We start from the raw sequence: 19,603 nt of genomic DNA on the forward strand, positions 1-19,603 counted from the left end.
TGATATATGAACTACTACATGTGAAACAGGAGAGTTTGTTGAAAGGCATGATGGCCGTGTATGCTAGTAGGAATATGTCCTTTTTAGATGTATTCATCTTTTGTTGAACATAGGATCTTAGTCTAACGTCCATTGTTCACAACCAACAGGTACATGATTACTCAGGTAAACTGCCATTGGATTTCTTATATTGACTATTCAGAGTATGTCTTCTGCACCAATTTTCTCACCTACTTCACTTATCAGACAAGCTGCCACTCAAGGGGAGCATTACAATAAGAGATGAAACAGGGCTTACAAACATGTATCTTGCACAAGGTAAAACGTGGGTTCATGTAGATAATCATGAATGTCTGTAAACAATACTTTTAATCTCGAAGTAGTAAAACAAAGTGATGCATGACCAGGTGCTTCAAATGACAATGGAGCAGAATTTTTACTGACGTGAAAAGTCAAATAAATGTATTTACACAAACTGAGACATATCAAAACAAACATTAGTCAACATTTTTCATGATTTTACACACAAGTCAGACACGTTCAGAGACATATATTGCAGCTTTGCAGCCTAGCTGTATTGCATTTTTTAGCAGCCAGTATCCAGGTACCTGCAACAAAAAAAACAAATAAAACACCTGAGTGCAGTACTTTCAGTGACTTTCATAAAAATAAAAATAAAAATCGCGAAGACAAACTACATGTGAGAATTTTGCAGTGAAAGTAAAATGTTCTTGATATATTATAGAGCCAGTAAGTTAAACTCAAAAACATCTGAAACATTAATCACAGCAGCACAAACATTATCAATCAGCCAAGATTCAGACCAGGATAATGAAATATACTTACACTTTCAGCATCGTGCTCCAGTCCCGTGTCGTGATGCTCCATCTCATCGTCTCTGAATTCCTTTATGACCTAATCAAATACACCCCAACATCATTAAGTCAGTGAACTTCAGGATTCACTTCATAAGTAATGTTAAACCTGGTGTTATCTAAGGTTTTATCTTTTGTAAGTGGACAAATACGTCAATCTATTCTGATGGCAACAATAACCTGTGAATGTTGCCCTTAACAGCTGGTCACACCATTATATCCATTAAAAACTAACTGCATGAATCGACCATGGAGCCCTAATATTTTATCTTATACAATCAGACATAATAATAGACAAAATCACTCCTTAAAGGACCCTCTCTGCAGGAGATCTGTCGCTATGTGCTGAGGCTCATTAAACCCATCTGGAAAAGACAAGTGCAAAAGACTTGGCTTTTCTTGTCAGTGTGTGTCAGCCTTTCCCATTTATCAATGAAAATGGTCGAGATAATCCATTTTAATAGAGAATAAGTCATGTGCTGTTATGTGAAGTACTCTCTAGACTCTTTTGTGGCTTGAGGAATCTGTCCAAACTCGGAAAGAAATAAACTGTGACTACTGACTAATATTACTAAGCACCTGTTGATGTTACTTAAGGAACAAATGCTGCAGACAAAATGTCACAACTTAGATTTTCAACCTTGGACCACTTCAGGAAAAAAACAGTAAAGCCAGAATAACTCCAGAAAATAAACCTGGACCAGCTCCATATAAATAAATAGTGTAGCATGATCTGAAGAGCACTGCCTACCTTCAGCTACTCCTTATGCAATCTCAATAAGATTTAAACCATATGACTCTCCTGTCAATGTCTGTGAAAACAACATAATGTTTTACATTCATATTTACTGTCCCTTCAAATATGTGTAGGCACTTACATGCTAACTTTCAAAAAATAAATCTTTCCTCTCTGTCTTGTTTGTTTTCTTCAGCCCTTGAAAGACATCCAGTGTTTGATGTATATTCTTTGTTTTGTTAAAATGCTTGTTCGTTTCTGTTTAATACCTTTCCATGAGCAGAAATTTCACAATAAATTGTCTTAAAATCATTTTACATCACCACAAACAGGTGAGGTCATGTCAGAGTTGCAGAGAAGACAGCAGCTGACTTACATGTAACAGTTCAATGTATCTGTCGGGGTCCTTCTCCATCAGAGTTCTTATCTGGCTGTTGTAGTGCTCTGAAATACTCTCCTCCACCGCCACAGTGCAGGCCATGGCCCCCTCTTTGCCCAGCAGCGCTGAGGACGCACCTGGTGTCGATTTTAAAAATGAGAAGTAGACAGTTCAGATGTACAAAAGAAAGCAACACCATGTTAGCTAAGACTGCCACTAGTGAAACAGGGTTCAAGCTACACATCCTGTAATTTTTTTGATTATACACTTATGTGTCTGACTGTGTCCAACTTATCCACATTCTGATGTATGCTTTTGAGCTGTACCAACCTAATACAAACCCAGCGATGTTCCAGAGGGGTAATAGTGCTGTGGGACGAACTCTGTTCTCAGCCAGGATTTCATTGAACTTCTCAAGGTGTTTCTTTTCTTGGTCCCACATTTCCTAAAGTAAAAACAGAAAAACACAATTAATTTTATCTTTGAATCATAATACAGCAATGAAACAAGGTACAGTTTTTATGTCTTTGAGTGTAAATTAGAAGAAAAACAACAATAATGATTTTGGATGAAACACTGAGGCAAGATTCCTAAATAAAAATAAATACAACCAGATTTGCCCTTATCGCCCAAATCATATTCTGGTGTGAGATCTACTAAATTATCATTATAAATGAAGAAATGAATCTTAGTTTCAGATGTGATTTCATATTTATACGAAATGGCAAGCCCTCTTTAAGGATAGGTTAAGACTAATCCATTAGGATTCCTTCATCTCAAACCTGCCACAAAGAAAATTATGTTTGGTGTCAAATGACATTTGGAGCATCAATATGATCTGTCTTCTGCATATTTAAGAGCAGTAAAACGTTTTATAAACCAGGTACACACTGATGCCAGTGGACAGTGGACGGGCTTCAGCCCTACTTCAAAGCTCCGTCCATACCTGGATCAGAGGTCCAGTTCTTGATCGGCCCAACACTGCCATCTGGCCGGCGTAGATGCAGTTGGCCCCGTATTCACCTGCATGGTCCACGCGCAGTATGCGGTCCAACATCTCCTTCTCCTCACTGTCGCGTGGGGGCGGGACCACACTGTAAGCACGTGAGCTCAGCTGTGCGGGCACTGTCACATAGAGTCCATGGTTAGCTAACAGCTCACAACACACTGACACACACATAACGACAATGAAGCCATAAGGAAATTATTAGGCGCTTTCAGGGACCTCAAGGCTCACAGCGTGTCCTTAACTGACTGACATGTATATAAGATTTTCCAAAACTGTGTTTCGTTTCAAGCTTGACTGCTTTATGCTTAAAAATAATAATTTCACAAGTATCTGGATAAACGCCTACGGATACAAATGTACTGTAGCTACAGAACTAGCTGGTGAAATGTTCTCCTGTATTACAGCAATGATAAAACACACAATCTCATCAGTGTTTGCCATCTGTTAGCTAACAGGTCTGCTGTTGAACATTATGTCCAGTTGAGCTCCTGTTACCCTGTGGCTCTTGACTCAGCAAAAGCATGCCAAAAGAGTAGTAACGTTACTTCGAAAAGAAAATATCTGAAATAGCGCTAGAGCTACATATAAGTCCTTAAGTGTTTTTAGCATGTTTAGCACTTTAGCTCTTGGCTGTCGCTGCTAAAGTAAACTATAGTCCTTCAGCTTACCTCTGTGTTTTAAACACTGACGAATCATCGCTGGACCGACAGTATTAGACCAGCCATACAAAGCTGTGTGTGCGGCTCTTTGCATAGTAGCCACTTTTTGGTTCAGGTACCTGTGTTATCAAAGGCACGTAGAAAAAATTATGCAAACTGTCATTGAAAATGTCAGAGGGTGGACGTGGGTGTCGCACGCGTATGACGTAAGCGCGTAACGACTTGCACAACGCTGCCTTCACCACGCGCCCTGCTGTAACAGTGTGTTTTGAAGGCAGTGATGGGATGTAACTAAGTACATTTACTCAAGAACTGTACTTAAGTACAGTTTTGAGGGTCTTGCACTTCACTTGAGTATTTTCATTTTCTTTATACTTACACTTCACTAGATTTTAGAGGCAATATTGTACTTCAGCTCCACTACATTTATCCGATAACAATAGTTACTAGTCACTTTGCAGATTACTGCCTGCACCAGAGCCACAATTGCACACGTTTTAATGTAATTTTCTAATCAGAAATTAAAATTCCAGTAACCACAAGAACAAAAAAACATTAAACTAATTGTTTAACACAATAGCTTTACTTTTACTTAAGTATGGCTTTTTGATACTCTATACAACACTGGTTAAAACCCTCTTTGGTTCTACATAGGTTAAAATATCTCTGATATGCAGACCTATGCAAACTATTTACAAATTTAAGACAATATACAGACAGTCACAACATATGTGCCTCAGCAACTTCATATGGCATGTCAAATTTGAACGGATTTGCAGTATGTCATTGGTATTATTTTAGTTGGTTAAGCACAACTGTCTACAGAGACTCTTCTTGTCTAATAAAGTCACCACGTCTGCTGCCATACTGTGGCAGTGATTCAATTTTCACAGTTTGTCTATGCAACTCCGGGGTTTTTCACTAGATGGCATTATTTTTCTTCAATGTTCATTGTTCATCTATTATGCTTGAGTTTTTTTGTTTTTTTTGTTTTTTTTTTAAATTGTATTCACAAATAAACTTAGCTGTGGAGGCCCGATATTATTCTTCGGAGTTAACATGTCATATAAGGAATCAGTGGGCCTAAAATATTCAGCATGAAGGCCCATGCAGGTCATCATGGGAGCAAAGTTAAAGAAAACTGGGACACAAACTACCTAAGATAGCTTTTAAAAGTCATGGAGCCAGTATTGTTTATTTTTTTATATGGATGGTGTAAATCAGAAACAGTCAGATCTACTGTATAATCATCCATCTAGGCTCTATAGCTGCTTATTGCTGTGCAGGTTCAATGTCCTGGACAGGTCAGCAGGCTGTTACACATGGCTGTAGCACAACATAAACAAATCCACACTTAACGGGCAGTTTAGAGTTCATGTAGTCCACCTGACCTACATATCTTTGGCCTGTGGTAGGAAACCACACTCTTTAAAAAAAATAAAGTAAATATAGAAAATCATCTTTTGGCCAGACACTGTCTGGTTTTCTGTGTCAAACTAATCATGAGTGCATCTTTTGTCTGGGCGTGTTATGTAAGTCTGACAATAAGACAATTAAGCAAGGAAAACAACAGAGTCTGTGGAGCAATCAGAGTTATTGTTGGTCGTCTACAGATGGCAGTGTTGCACAGATAAAGGCCTTCTGAGGCAAGTTTTTACTTTGTAAACTCCAGTACCCAGCAACAGCCGTACCCAGTTTTCATTATTGCTTCAGTCTCAGTCAAAGTGTGTGCTATTGCAGTGTGGCCCTCAAAGCATGCAGAACAATTAGATTTCAAATGCACAAACCCAACTTTAATCAGTCATTTGTAAAAATGTAAATGTGTTTGCTTTGAGCTTGTGTTATCTCTCAGTTTCACAATATTAGTCAGCGTTATTTATTATTGCCTGTTTGACTCCTGTCTTGAAAAAAAAAAAAACGCTAATGTTTCTGCAAAGCACATAATATAGTGCTGGGACGCAGGAATCTGTGGAATGATGGGATTGACTGCTGCAGAGCTGCGATGGTCATGAGTAAACAAGGCCAAGACAGTGAATGGCGGGGTGTGTCGGTTTTCTGTGTGTGTGTGTTTGTGTGTTTGCGGTGAGACGCCGGTTATGTGTTTCCCTATCTGTCTGTCTGACTGTGGGTGGCTACGCATGTGTGGCTGTAGATCGGTACTTGTGGGTTGCCTTTGTCCTCTCTGCGTGAGTGTGCGTGTGGTTACAGGTGTGAGCGAAGCTGGATTAAAAACAGGGTAAAACGTGTGACTGCTCTGGGGATTTATACCCTCTTGGGCCCCAGAAGCTCAATGTCCTATCTGTCACTGGGTTTTGCTAATTTGTTTGAGAATGTGTTCCTTAAAAGCACAATATAAACTAAGGTGTGTCCTGCATTATTATCAAATCTTGTGGCCTGGGTCTTGTAAAGGGGCCCTTCTTATTTGATTTTAAAGGCACACTCCACCAAATTCCACTCCTGTGGCTCTAAAGGAATCAAAGTGCCAACAGGCCTGACTTTTACAATCCTTATCTCTGACCTGTAAAGGTTAAAACCATACAGTCCTTACTTCTTGTTTGTTTATTAGTTTTCACAAAAAGGAACATCATGCGTATAAAAGGACAGGAAAAAATGTAAGCATTTCTTTAGTCTTTGAAGTAGGTTGTTGGTTCAATTCTTATAAATTCCCTCTGCTTAAACAGCACGAGTTAAAACTATTTTAATGAAATGAGAGTACTTTTGTGTTTAGCAGCACCCTGAGCTAATTAGAATGCTAACATAAAAGGGCCTGAATGAGGTTATTAAAGGGCAACATTTGGCCTTCAATCGCCAGTTGAATAGGTCTGATGAAGAACCCGGATGATGTCTTACAGAGTTATACAGTTGCATTATAGTAAATGTAGAATCCAGCATTTTTGGAGCTTGACATATAAGGTCCTGAAAGTAGAGAAATCTCAGTCTTGGCTGCTCGACCTGTCCACCAGCCGGTCCATAACTGTGTTTGCCTGCTGTCTGGTGCTGTGCAGAGCTTTGTCACCGAAAACGGCCGCATGCTGCATCTGAAAATGAGAGTGCTGCGAGAGTGAAGCAAAACAGTGAAGCTGTGGGCCAGACAGATAAACAATGAGGCTGAACTCTCTGTAAAAATCCCTATAGCTGAGGGGAGCTGCAGTTTCAGGTGATAAGTGATTTATTTCACATTGTTTTCACATTTCCATATGTTGCTTCTTTAGTACTTTAAAGTGTCTTTTCTTGGGCTCCAAATGTATTCCCATCGTGCACATTCCTGAATAAAATTATGTTCAGTTAACCAAATCAAATCATGACAGATTTACACAGAGAAAACCAGGGGCCCGGGCTAAGAATAGCCATTGTTTTTTGGGTATCTTGGCTTATGGTGATGGTTTCATTAAAGGATAATTCCACCAATTTCGGATGTTAAGTGTGTTTACAGGACTTGGGGAAAACTAATGCATATGTTAAAAAAAGTAGTATAAAACCTTCTGATGCTCCAGAGGAAGCTCCATGTACTTCCAGTGAAGTCACCAAGGGACTGAATTGCAGTGTTGGTAATGCCGTCACCAGGATACTAAACGCAGTCCACGGGTCTCGTTGCACTCCTACAACACTATCAATGCAGCAGAACCAGAGATGTCTCCTTTTTATTCCACATATTCTTCTTCATTATTTGTGCCTGTTACTCACAACACAATTTATTCATTGAGTGACATCACTGGAGGTATTTATCAGATTACACTCAGCTTCCTCTTGAGCCACAAGAGGCTTTATAGTATTATTTAACACATCCGGTAGTACTCCCAGAGACCTGTAAACAAACTTTAATGTGTAAAATTGGTGGAGTTACCCTTTAATAATCTAACGTCTGCACTGTAATTAATGAAGGCAAAAGAGGACATGCAGAGAGCAAAGCAGAAGGGACGTCTCGGGCTAGTGTGGACTCAACAGGCCTGGGTGTGAGGAGTCAGGGGATGAATACCTGGACATCACTTGGTTCACGATGATGTCAGCTCCAGTGGGTCTTGAAGTGGGGCTTGAGACGGGGGCTTGATGTCTGTGGACAGACTGGAGTGTGTCTGGCACACTCGGGACACTTTGGAGGATTTGTGGGGGGAAAAACCCGAGCCTTTCAACACAAGCGGTTTAGCGAAAGGCTTTGGAGAGTTGTCTCACAGGTGTAACGTCTATTCCCAAAGAGCAAACACTGATTCTCACATTATTGTCAAACAGACACATGAAATAATCAACAGTCACATCACACATTCGGTGGGTCGTGTTTTCCTGCCCTCGAGTTTGTTGAGACTGATGAGGGGATTAAAGAGCAAACCACAGAGCACGAGAAACAGTGAGAGCGGTATATGTAAGCGTCTATATACCTGTATGCATGACTGCGTTTGTGTAATGTTTGCATGCATCCATGGACGTGTGTGAGTCTGCACACCCTTGCTCCGAGGCTCTGGTCAGACAGTGCATAGCTGTGGTGGGACCCAGGCTGAGTGCCTCTAGACTACAGTGAGTCAACAATGTCTGCTCTCACTGAGAGGAGACGTGATAGGTCTTGTCTCGTTTGGTCCCTGACTGGTGTGGCGGGACACCCAAAGCTTGTGTGTGTGTGTGTGGGTGGGTGGGTGTGTGTGTTGTGTGCATGATTTTAAGTAAAATTAGTTATTTACTCAGATGCAGAATATATGACGGCGACATGCGTCAGTGTCTGCGCTTACGCACGTAATATTGTTTTCGACAACCCTCCCCTCAAATAAATTTAAAAAAGAATGAATTTGGTTAAAAGCTTTATGAGGCTTTTGAGTCCTGGATGATATTTTTACTGCAGGGTCATCATCTCCATCACCCCAAACTGGAAACTTTCAAACGTCTTTGTGGGATTGGTCAGGCGTAGTGGAGGGAATTGTTCTATCATAGTTACGGAAAGCTCCACAGTGATGAAAGTAATGAGAATCTTAATTGTTTAAAGAAAGCTGGGGGGGGGTGCAAATATCTAAAGGGGTATTCTAGCGATTAAGCATTCCATTTAGCAATGTTCTTCCAAAGCTGGGGGATTCACAAGAGAACCATTACTACAAGAAAGTTCAAATTTGAAGGTCCATGTGAAAAATAACTGTGACCTCCACCCGGGTTCATACCCTCCCTGGAGTGTTTTGTGCTTCTGCAACAGATGGGTAGACTAAAACTGTTTCATTGTTTCTCTGTTGTGCCTGTGTTTATTGATAATATTTCCTACTTTGTTGTGCCGTAGATCCTACGAGTCACCACAAGGTGTCTTATTTTGAAAACTGAGTGGCTTGACCTGCTCAGTGAGTCCTGACGCGGCTGCTGCCGCTGAAGCTGGCATTATCAGGTTTAGTTGCTGGAAGTTCTCTCTGCATGATAAGAAGGCTAGGGGGGGGATTCCTTTTTCAGCATACAGTGAATGCTGAAAATAAGGCCAAACTTTAAGGTTAAATAGATGCTTGACTAGGATTCATTGTCTGTAAGTTTCCCCTCCTACTTAAGAATGAGAGTATTATCCAAAATCCTTGTAAAAGCTTTGTTTACCAGTTCTTGGCCTAAAATGAATTGCCACACCAAGCCAGTAAAGACTTAAAAAACACATATATAGAGTTTTAGATCTTACTGGTGTTGATAAAGTTTGACCGTCTTTACTAGGAGACCAAGCTTTATTACAGAAGGGTGCAGAGCCTCACTCTAGAGGCCCAGCGGGGTTTGTTTTTCACTTGTGCCATGGGACTGCCATGCCCATGAGTACAGTTAAATACTTGATTCATAAATATTCTATATCGTCCTATAGTCGGGGTTGGCTTCCATCCCAGGACAAACATATATTCAGTCTCACACCACAGGAAAAGGCTCCAGTTGACCAAACCTGCATGTTTTTTAGACTGTGAGTGGAGCATCCACGGGAAACAAGAAAGGAGCTGTGGCTCATAGGGTGGTGACACACTAACCCAGTTACCTGTATTGACTTATCGGTTTTATCTGCAGGGATTTGGGCATTCTTCCCATTTTCCAGGGTACTTTTTTGCTGTGACATCAAGGAGGCATGCTGTTAAAGATACTCCTGCCATTTCACTTTAGGAAGGCCCCCGGCCCAGGTGGTGGTTGCTCTCCGCTTCTGAGTAGTTAGGAAACACCAAAGATGAATATCACAATTGAAAAAGAAGAAAGAAATATTTCAAAAAACACGCATTCTGGGAGTCAAACTTGCTGTGAGGTGGCCTTCTATCATTGTGATTTTATCTAGCGTTTGCAACATTAGCACGTACCCAAATTGGCAGCCACTTGTGGGTGCAGACGGGCGGTGCTGTGACGTGAGTACACTTATGTTACATATTTAAACAACATATTTATTGTACATTCAACAACGTATGCTTAAAATTATAATGCTAACCATACACTAACTTCATATCTTGAAAACACACGTTTCGATATCCTGGAATTTTCATTTCAAATGCATTTCAAGCTTAATTGCAAATCCTTATGCATGTTATTTAGTGCAGCCCACTTATAAAAAAGTATAGTTATGTTCATGTCGTTTGCGATACACTGTCAGTGTGCTTTCTTTGAAGCATACTTTTTGCTTCATCGCTGGAGTACTTTAGTACATTTCCAAGCAGCGCACTTCAGTCTTCATTCGTGTCAAGTTGTCCTCAAGAGTGCAGGATCAGAAAGTGTCCTCAGATGGCCTGTGGAGCCTGTACAGAGTCGCATGCCACTTTTTTATGACCTTTGAATGAGTGTTGTTGTTGCTCACAAATATTGGTTGGGCTGCTCTTGAAATATAAATTCTTTAACTGCATGGTATTCCCCTTGAAAACAACAGTTCGTTATTCCAAACTGTGTCAAAACTAGGTTGAGAGAGAAATTAAAGTTATGCAACATTGTTTAAAAAAGCCAACCATTTTATGGTTTGGTGGTATCCCTCTGGAAAAAGGCAAGATGTCTCATAAAATACTACCAAAAAGGACATTCGTTTTTGGGTTTAAATTCACCAAGTCTGCTCAAAGCCACCACCTCACCCTTTTTATAGATGGCTGTACAAGACTAAAACCAGAGGAGAGTGATTTCTCTTCCATTATTGAATTGTTTACACTCAAAAATCTATCTTGTGCACCATACAGGCCTAGTTAAATCACACTCTAAACCGCCCGTTTTCATGGACACTGGAGAGTGTATTTAGCGATGTCTGGTACAAGTTAAATGGCCCTTGTCTGTCTGGCACTATTCCTTCCAGTGATATATATTTTATTTCTTTTTTTTTTTTACACCACTGGGATGGGAGATAAATGTTTAAATCTGCTCCTTATTGTGGGGGAATTGAAAACTCATGCGTGTTCAGGCAATCCTCGTCAAGACGCTCCGAGAGATTTCTGAATGAACCAGTTGGATAATAACCACCATTTCAGATCGGAAGCCAGCAGAGAAAAACACATTTATGGCCAGCCCGACGCAGGACTGTTTAAAGAAGCATGTAAACAAGCTTGGGTAAATGAGTCAAGAAGCAGCCTACAGCCCAGTCAACAAAAATTAGACGTACCTCAATGACAAGCTGGGGCACATTGGATGGTTTATATAAAGAAGGTGTGCTCACTGTGGGAATCGACCAAAGCAGGTGGGGACAAACTGCGCTCCTTTTTGAATAAAAATGTCCATCGTTCTGTTATAGTATCCTAGTCTAGTATAGTAGTCATCATGGTTTTCACATTTACTCTCATTTTTTAAACACAGAGGCAGATACATTTAGGGAAACAATCCATTTAAAGGGTGTGATGGCAAGCCGAGCAGCCCTTCATTTATGAAACCTGTCATTTAACCAGCATTTCCCGTTCGCCACAGGATGTGGCTCTCTTCTGCTTTGCCATCCCGGCCTTTCGCTGTCCTATATGGTTTTCCGGAAGTCATGTTTGTGCTCTTTGATTTACAGAGTGCAAACTGCGGGTTTCCAGTGTTTGAGTACACACTGTAGTACAAATGGCCTCGCAATAGGAAGTTGAGTGATGAGCGCTGCTGGCTGAATTTTGGGTACACCATGTGGGCAGATACATGATTTACTATAGCGTATGGTGCTTCTTATTTCCAGCATTTTTATGACTGGATTTAAATAGAAGAAGAAAAAGCGATGGATAGAATGAACGGATGGATAGACGTTGTTCAAGTTTCAGAGCGCATTAAGACGGTGTTAACTAGTTCAGCTGGTTTCAAGCTCTTTAAGTTCAAGCACAACTCCGAAAACAATTTGTACATTTCAGGGTAATTTTGTGTCTTAGGTGCTGCTGGGACCGTCAGAAAGTACATGTTAACTGCCTTTTATGCTCTAATTGTCAACAGCCGGGACTCAAATGAGTGCTAAACAGCTGGCAGCAGTCCAAAAGACATAAAGTAAGAAGCGAAACAGACCAGACTGCGGCTGCTCTCTGTGGTAGTCAGAACATAAAAATATGATATTACCACAACAGCAGCCAGTAGTAGAAAATCTGCCAGTCATCACTTCACCAGTTCACCACACTGTAGTCAACCCATTTGTTTTCCACCCTTGAAAAAGACAATGTTTTTAGAGAACGCAGGGAGTGGATGATTCCCTAATAAATGTCACAACCACCATCTCGGCCTCCCCCTCAGTTCTTCTAGGCGTTATTTTTAGACGGGGCCGCAGTCCACAAGTGAAAAGGCGAGGAATTGTTTTTGTTGATCCTTGTCTTACCACTTCAGTGCGGTGACTCGTGATGAGCTGGTGCCTCCATACGTCACGAGAGGCCAGAGTGAGTGGGAGTCAGGCTCCGTGCTCTATTAAGGGGGGAGCCAGTCGCCCAGGTTATTGGGCAACGAGTGACGGGGGACCGTCCCGCGGATTTCCACTCGCTGCTATTTTAGGGTAGCTGCAGGTCTGTTTTGAGTTTAGAACGAAACCACGATATCCTATTAAGCATTGTTAAAGTAATTGGGCAGTGTTTACTCGGAGGGCCTGCCTGTTTAAACTGAGGCTCCTGAGTCCCTGCAGATGTTACGTGAGACGGATTAATACCATGGATGGATGGACAGATAAATGCACGGATGGATGAAAAACACATCAAGCGTCAACTTACACCCACTTATAATGTCCATTCGCACCATTTTTAAATGTCTGTGCTCAACATAGTTTCGTATCGTTTCAACTTGAATGCAAAGAGTGAATTTTCTTTTAGACGACACGCATTAAAGGTGCACTATGAAGTTTCTGGGGAAGAAATTATAATCAGAAAGAAAAGTACTTCTTTGACATTTTCATAACTGAGTAAACTGAATGAACAAACTGACCTTAAAGGACAACAAGATCTCATGCTGTTTTGTTTCTACGTGGCGGACCCTGCCACCTTCCTAGCTTCAAACAGTGTTCTGGTGACCTTATTTCTCTTCTAAGAACAGTTTACTCATTTGTTCTTTGGAAAAAATAAAATACTTCTGAATGTGTATTATTACCTCATTAATATTGTGAACATTATAATTGAGTTTTCATTTCTCCTCCATGCTGCGTAGTGCCCCTTTAACAGACATATTTTAAGTGTAAATGTGCCAGTTTGGCCAAAAGCCTATTATTCATCTGAAGGCACACAATACACCCCAGAAATGAAGCAGTATGAGAGGTCTGACTCTTTGCCTGCAGCTGCAAGAGTTCAGCCATGTTGTGGCCTTCTGGCTGACGTCCAGCGTCTCCACTTTGTTTGGACGGACTGCGGCTTGGTCAGCTGTGAGGCACACGCAGGTCAGACCCAACCAAAACTCACCACTAACTGACACATAAAGCACAGTCACCCAGTGTTGTGCCTGTGGCTTGAATTTAGTCTTTCAAAGAGTGTGCAAGTTTTTTCTGTGTCATTCTGTTATTCTTTTCACAGGGTAAATGCCACTGACTGGCTGATTACATAACATTTCACAGTTGGGTTTTTTACACCCAGTTAGATTTAACTAAAGCGATCTGTCCCATTCCGGTACAATTCGAATGCTGATTACATGTGAGATGTGACTGAGAGTGAAATCATGTCAGGGAGACAAGTTGCTTAACACCTGGCTGCAAAAACTAATGGAGATAATTGGTTATTATAGAGAAATGAAATAGCTCATCACATCATTATTAGGTTTTCGCATGCTTCAGGCATTTTATTTTTAAGTAGCAGAGCTATTACACTGACAAAACAACAGATTTTAGAAGAAAGTATATCAGATGAGCTCAAACTCTCACAATCAATGTGTCCTTTTAGACAGACCTGACATCACAATTAATCACTGGCTTTGCAGCATAAGAGGAAGTACAGACGACCTTTAGAGCGACAAAACAAACTCATCCTTAGATTTCTTAAATCATGTGACACATTGTGATTCCGTGATGAAACTCGAGAGGAAGTGGAGAACTATTATTTTTGGAGAGCATTCGCAATTGTGTTTCTTTGCATTTCCCCATCACAGTGACAGTGTAAAAGAGGCCATGAGACTTGTAATCAAGCAGCCAACACAACAACAAAATCATTCTCAGAGACCTTTACTTGAACTGTCTTCTAATAATTTGAAAGTTATTTGATAGGAAACTGTTGGAATCATCCCCTTGCTGGGTAGCTTTTAAAGAATCAAGCAAGCACAATGAATGCAAAACAGCAGCTGACACTGAATTGTTTATTTACATTGTTTGTTTGAGAGAGGGCGCTCCAAAGCAATCCTACGCCACCTCTGCCATTTTCTCCGGCTGGCCGTCATCCCGCGTGGTTTTCCTCTGAAGGGTAATCACAGCACAGACTCATTCAGACACCTTCTGGTTCCAGGGCAGTTGAGAAAATGATGGGAAACCATCTGCTGTCTGAGAAGAAAAAGAGCATCTTTACTGTGTCTGAGGTTTGGAGATGTCGGGTTGAGATTAGAGTCACCAAAAAAAAAAAAAACCTGTGGTGCAGCAATTGCCCTGCTAATTCTGAATGGGTTATGTAACTGAAGTGTCTCTTTACAGAGAGTAAAATTCAGAGTAAAGGTAATTTGCACAGAGGAAAAAGCTGGTGAGGACCAGTCTCAGAGCTTTTATGAAGGGCCTGGTCCTCCATGTGGCATTAAGGTAAGATCCAGGGGAATTATCTGCTCTTTTGCAGAGAGTCAGATGAGAAGATGGAGACCACTCTCATGTCTGTCCAGAAGCAGCCTGTTAGCTTAGCTTGACATAAAGACTGGAAGCAGGGGGAAACAGCTAGCTTCAAGCTCTGTCCAGAGGGAGCAAAAGGGTCTTTCATCCTATCTCTGTACACTGAAATAGATCAATGCAAAGAGCAAGACCACTGTCATTTGTGTCAGGTAAATACACGACTACGACCAGATACCTGTTAGCTTAGCATCGAGATTGTAAGCGGGGGGCAGTTAGCCAAACATAACAAAATCCTTTTTCGTCTTGTCACCATATGCTGATAAAGTAAAATAAGAATATCAAGACTTTTTCTTTTTTCATCTGGTATAAATACAACTACAGCCTGCAGCCTGTTATCTTAGCTTAATATTAAAACCAGAGGCAGGAGGAAACAGCTAGCTAGCAAGCTCTGCTCTGTGTAAAGGTAACAAAAACCTTGTTCCTCTGATAATGATAAAAAAGGTTCACAGATATAATATATATATATATATATATATATATATATATATATATATATATATATATATATATATATATATATATATATATATACACAAAAAGTATTTTTATATATATATATATATATATATATATATATATATATATATATATATATATATATATATTATATCTGTGAACCTTTTTTATCATTATCTGAATTTCGTTGGGGCAAACTTGACAAATGAAATCCCTCATAAATCTGTCTCCTTGCCGGTTTACTATTCTTTCATTATTCATTTATCCTGTCCTGAACCAAGGTGGTAAGACTCCTTCCAGTAAACATATTTAAATGGGGACTTCTGCGGTGGGAGTTGGAAAATTCTCTAACACAGGCAGCTGTTTCCCTCTGCTTCCTGTTTTTATGCTAAGCTAAGCTAAGAGGGCACCTGCCGTGGTATCAATGTTGTCATCTAAAATCTCGGCAAGAGGGCAAACAAGTCTGCTCCCAAAATGCACTTAATCAGTGTATTCCCCCAAAATACACCTATTTGTGTCAAGCTACTTCTTTGACGTTGGATGAGTAATCAAGCTGTGAGTATTTGGTCTTCTTATGAATGACTCCTCAGCAGGTGCCAAGGCAATAAGGTGGTAAATACTTGTAGGCTCAAATCACTCACAGAGGCATGCGAGACTGGTCTAGAGTCCAGAGACTGACGACACAGGTCTGATATGCACAGATATAGCTCACAGTATGTTCCTCATCATATCCGCTATCCTTGCACTTCACAGCAGGAACACACAGGAAGCAGGTAAGAGTCAAAGGTTAATCTCAACTGTGGAGCGGAGCAGCGAGGACAGAGCAAGATGGGACTGTGGGTAAAAAGCAGGAGGGGGAGCACAGCGGAAGACAGAGCCCAGTTATAATTGCTTGCGTAGGCTGACACATCTGAATTTACAGGCTGCACTGGAGCTGCGCCACTCATTTAAGATGCTTATTTAAGAGCAAAGAGAGAGAAAAAAAAAATACAGAGCAGATATTTTGTTCACTTGTTTCTTAATCTGTTTTAAGCCCCTCCCTTTGCTTTGCTGTTGCTAAATTTGTCCCCCTTGCTCAAACGTAAGAAGCCAAAATGACACCATTATTTTGACTAGACTGTTTTTCCTCCCAGGGAGAGAGGCCAGAGGAAGTGTAGGTGACCTAGACTGGTTAACCACCGCTTTACCACGGGTTGGCTGGGGCACTGCCACCCCCGCAGTGAAGCCACCCTCTGCATCCACCGCATGCCAGGTCCACATTACTACTACTACACGCCATGACCGCGAGTGGCCCCGCTCCAGTGCCAGCCTCCCATTGGGTCCTTGCTGGGTGCTCTCTCTCTCTCTCTCTCTCTCTCTCTCTCTCTCTCGCTCTCTCTCTCTCCATTGGTGTAAACAGTCTGCCGTCTGGCCATCGTCTGGCACGGAGCTCATTTGGGTCTTATTTACAGGCCAAACGTGTGCGTGTTTGTGTACATTAACCCATCTTGGGCCCCGGACCAGCAGTTTGCACAGCTCTTGGTCATTATATACGCACGACTCTGTGTGCGTGTTGTTGTTTTTTTGTGCTAGATTTTCTCCATAAGTTGCGACACATCCAACCTCAAGCCTCATCAGCTGAAGAGTCTTGGCTCAGAGGCTGCAGTGAAGTTTATTCTGGACACAACAGGGGAGATATTAAGCCTGTCAGCCTCCAATGAGAGAAGCCCTAGATATAATGCACATTAATTAACAAACTCTGTGGAAGTTTACAAGCGAACAACATGGCAATTTCAAGACAGCATATGTAGTTCTTGGTACTGGGGAGACCACGTGGGCCCCTTTTGTTCCAGAAAAGTTCTCACACACTCCTAAAAATGTCCCACTACAGCCAAGAACCAGATGTTGTCATCCGTCTACTGTTGATTAGAAAACACAAACACAGCCGGCCACAGCGATTCAAGCAGTCCATAATGTGAGTAAAAACAGAAAGCGAGGACATACTAGGTCTCTTTCTCAGTGTTTAGCCCCCGGGTATTATTCGGGACAAAAAGGTGTACTGCAAACATTGCAGCCTGTGCTACAGTGACACACATACACACACCGCCCACCCCACTGGTTGTGGTACACTGCCTGAGGTGTTTCGGACCATTTCTCAGAGGACAAAACTCTGGGGGACTGAGACATAACACAACAGTCGGTCAGACCGTGGATATCTTCGTTGTTTAGATCTGTCTGGAAGCTACATTAGGCTTTGTCACACTAATTTTTTTCCTTAATCTGACATTGGTTAACGTTGAAGCCAGCAGAATAAACTGTGGGGACAGCAAAACGTCACTTTGAACTTTCTGACCTTCTGTCCACACGTCATAACAAACCACACCTAAAACACATCAGTTCAAAATATTTATTTCTGACTAATATCTTTACCACAATTATAGCCCCACTTTCCTGTCCTACTGTCAACTCTGATTGCGCCACAGAACAACACGTTCAATTCCAACTTTTCAAGGAATTTCACATTCAGATGAATTCACACGTGTCATGTTACATAATTCTCACCGTTTCACACAAGGAGCTAACTGAAGGGCTGCATGAAAAGCACTAGCCAGAGGAGAAAACATAAAGTGATGACTCATTTTTGAAAGAATAATAATCTCATATTTGCACATGGCGAGACACAGGACCTGGTGGTGGTCTGCCTCTCTGCCAAACTTTCCATGTTTCTACCCTGCGGCGGTGATGATGGCGGTGTTAGTCCCAGTCGAGACAGTGTCATACTTTCCTGCGCAGCTGTTCAGCTTAAGTTTTCCTCTGTGACTTTACCAGAGTGGCCATCATAACAGCACTCGATGATGCCTTTCAGCAGACTACAAAGAGCTTAAGGAGACGTACTCTTGTGTTTGTACAGTACATTAATATGTCTCAAGACATTTTTTTCATTCTGTGATGAAACCATGTCTCTGTAAATCCCTCAGACTTGCACACATTCTTTTAGACACATAAGCAGAAACGTACTGTCAGCGTCACTGTGCTCCCTCATCAGCTGAACCATCAGTTCCCCTTTACAGTTATTAATGCTGAAGGCATATGTAATCTTTACTTTTAATATTTTGCCACGTTTTTTGTCACTTGACTGATTCCACATCACGATCAGCTCAACTGGGACATTCCGGCCATTATTCTGATTTTCCTGAAATATTCATTGTTTTTCAAGAATAAATCCTCATTCATAAGAATAGACCAAATGTTTAAACTGGAGACATTTTCACATTTTTCACACTTCTTATGAACTCATCAGCCAGGAAGTTTGAGGCCAAAAAGAAAATGCCACATCGACACCAACCCCTTGATATTCTCACCCTGTTTTTAGTTCTAATCTACTTAGAGTTTGGCTCAAATATGTTTTATAAATGTTAAATGTTAAAAATGGTTTTATTCAAATTCATTCTTTTTGAAAATATTCAGTAATAATTAGTCCCACTTTGCCAACTCTACACTCCTTCAGCTGCTTCGTTATATAAAGTTGAGTTAGCAGTGCAGTTTTGCAATATTAGCTCCTGCCTGATATTCAATGCAGTTAAGTAATATTGTTCATTAGGTATCATTCAACTTCAGAATCCCATTCATGCTTATTAGACCTTTTCCCACTAATCCAACTCTTCGTAGTCTTTCATCCACTCCTATATACAAAATAAAGACAGCAATGCAATATAGCATCTGTGATGGAAATTTGGTACTTCATGTAGGGTCATGTCATTTGAAGTCCTACACAGGCACGTTCATGTAACTGTTTAACGTGACCTGTGACCTTGTTTTATGACATGTTGAAGCTGACTCCGATCGCCTTCCTCCAGTTCTAAATTATCGCACAATTATTTTAACAGCATCAGCTTTTCAACACTTCAGAAATTGGTTCTCTTGTTTCCGTCAATGTTCCTTTGTTCCCAAAACATTTCAAAATGAACTCCTCTTTAATCCCACATAAGAGAGATGTCATGCTTTGTGACAAAGTTGTGTAATGACATGACATTTTCCACTTGCAGTGCAAATTTCAGTGCAATAAGATGACTAATTAACCAGACAGTCTGCTCTCTTCCCATATCAGCAACTTTTTTGCAATACTTGGAAATACATGTGATGCTTTGTGGTACTGAGGTGGTTTCTCTACATTTTTAACTCAACAAAAATAATCCAATAAATATGAATGTCCTTAAATTGAACATAATTTTGTGACTCATCCGGTATGTTAGTGCTAATGTCCACTTACTCATGGGTTTCCACATGTACATGCTAATATCTTAAGTGTCGCGCCACACACGATACATACAGTATGAATA

At 40.9% G+C, this 19,603-nt stretch overlaps 1 protein-coding gene across 1 annotated transcript; it reads right to left on the reverse strand.

Moving 5' to 3' along the window:
* Positions 1-350: 350 nt before the first annotated feature.
* On the reverse strand, positions 351-3,891 carry coq7 (coenzyme Q7 homolog, ubiquinone (yeast)). The gene is made up of 6 exons (XM_037073820.1): positions 3,668-3,891; positions 2,937-3,115; positions 2,321-2,435; positions 1,988-2,127; positions 847-915; positions 351-608 (listed from the first exon to the last, which is right to left on the reverse strand). Exons 1-6 carry the CDS (start codon positions 3,750-3,752, stop codon positions 531-533), a joined length of 666 nt encoding a protein of 221 aa, XP_036929715.1. The 5' UTR covers positions 3,753-3,891; the 3' UTR covers positions 351-530.
* Positions 3,892-19,603: the final 15,712 nt, after the last annotated feature.

Source organism: Acanthopagrus latus, chromosome 1 (assembly GCF_904848185.1).
Source record: "Acanthopagrus latus isolate v.2019 chromosome 1, fAcaLat1.1, whole genome shotgun sequence".
NCBI lineage: Eukaryota > Metazoa > Chordata > Actinopteri > Spariformes > Sparidae > Acanthopagrus > Acanthopagrus latus.

Excerpts from the sequence above, each read along its gene's own strand:
- coq7 (XM_037073820.1), bottom strand. The coding sequence starts at position 3,752 with ATGCAAAGAGCCGCACACACAGCTTTGTATGGCTGGTCTAATACTGTC. Across the intron at positions 2,128-2,320 it reads CATCGCTGGGTTTGTATTAG|GTGCGTCCTCAGCGCTGCTG; the intron begins GTTGGTACAGCT and ends AATCGACACCAG. Across the intron at positions 916-1,987 it reads GATACATTGAACTGTTACAT|GTCATAAAGGAATTCAGAGA; the intron begins GTAAGTCAGCTG and ends GTATTTGATTAG.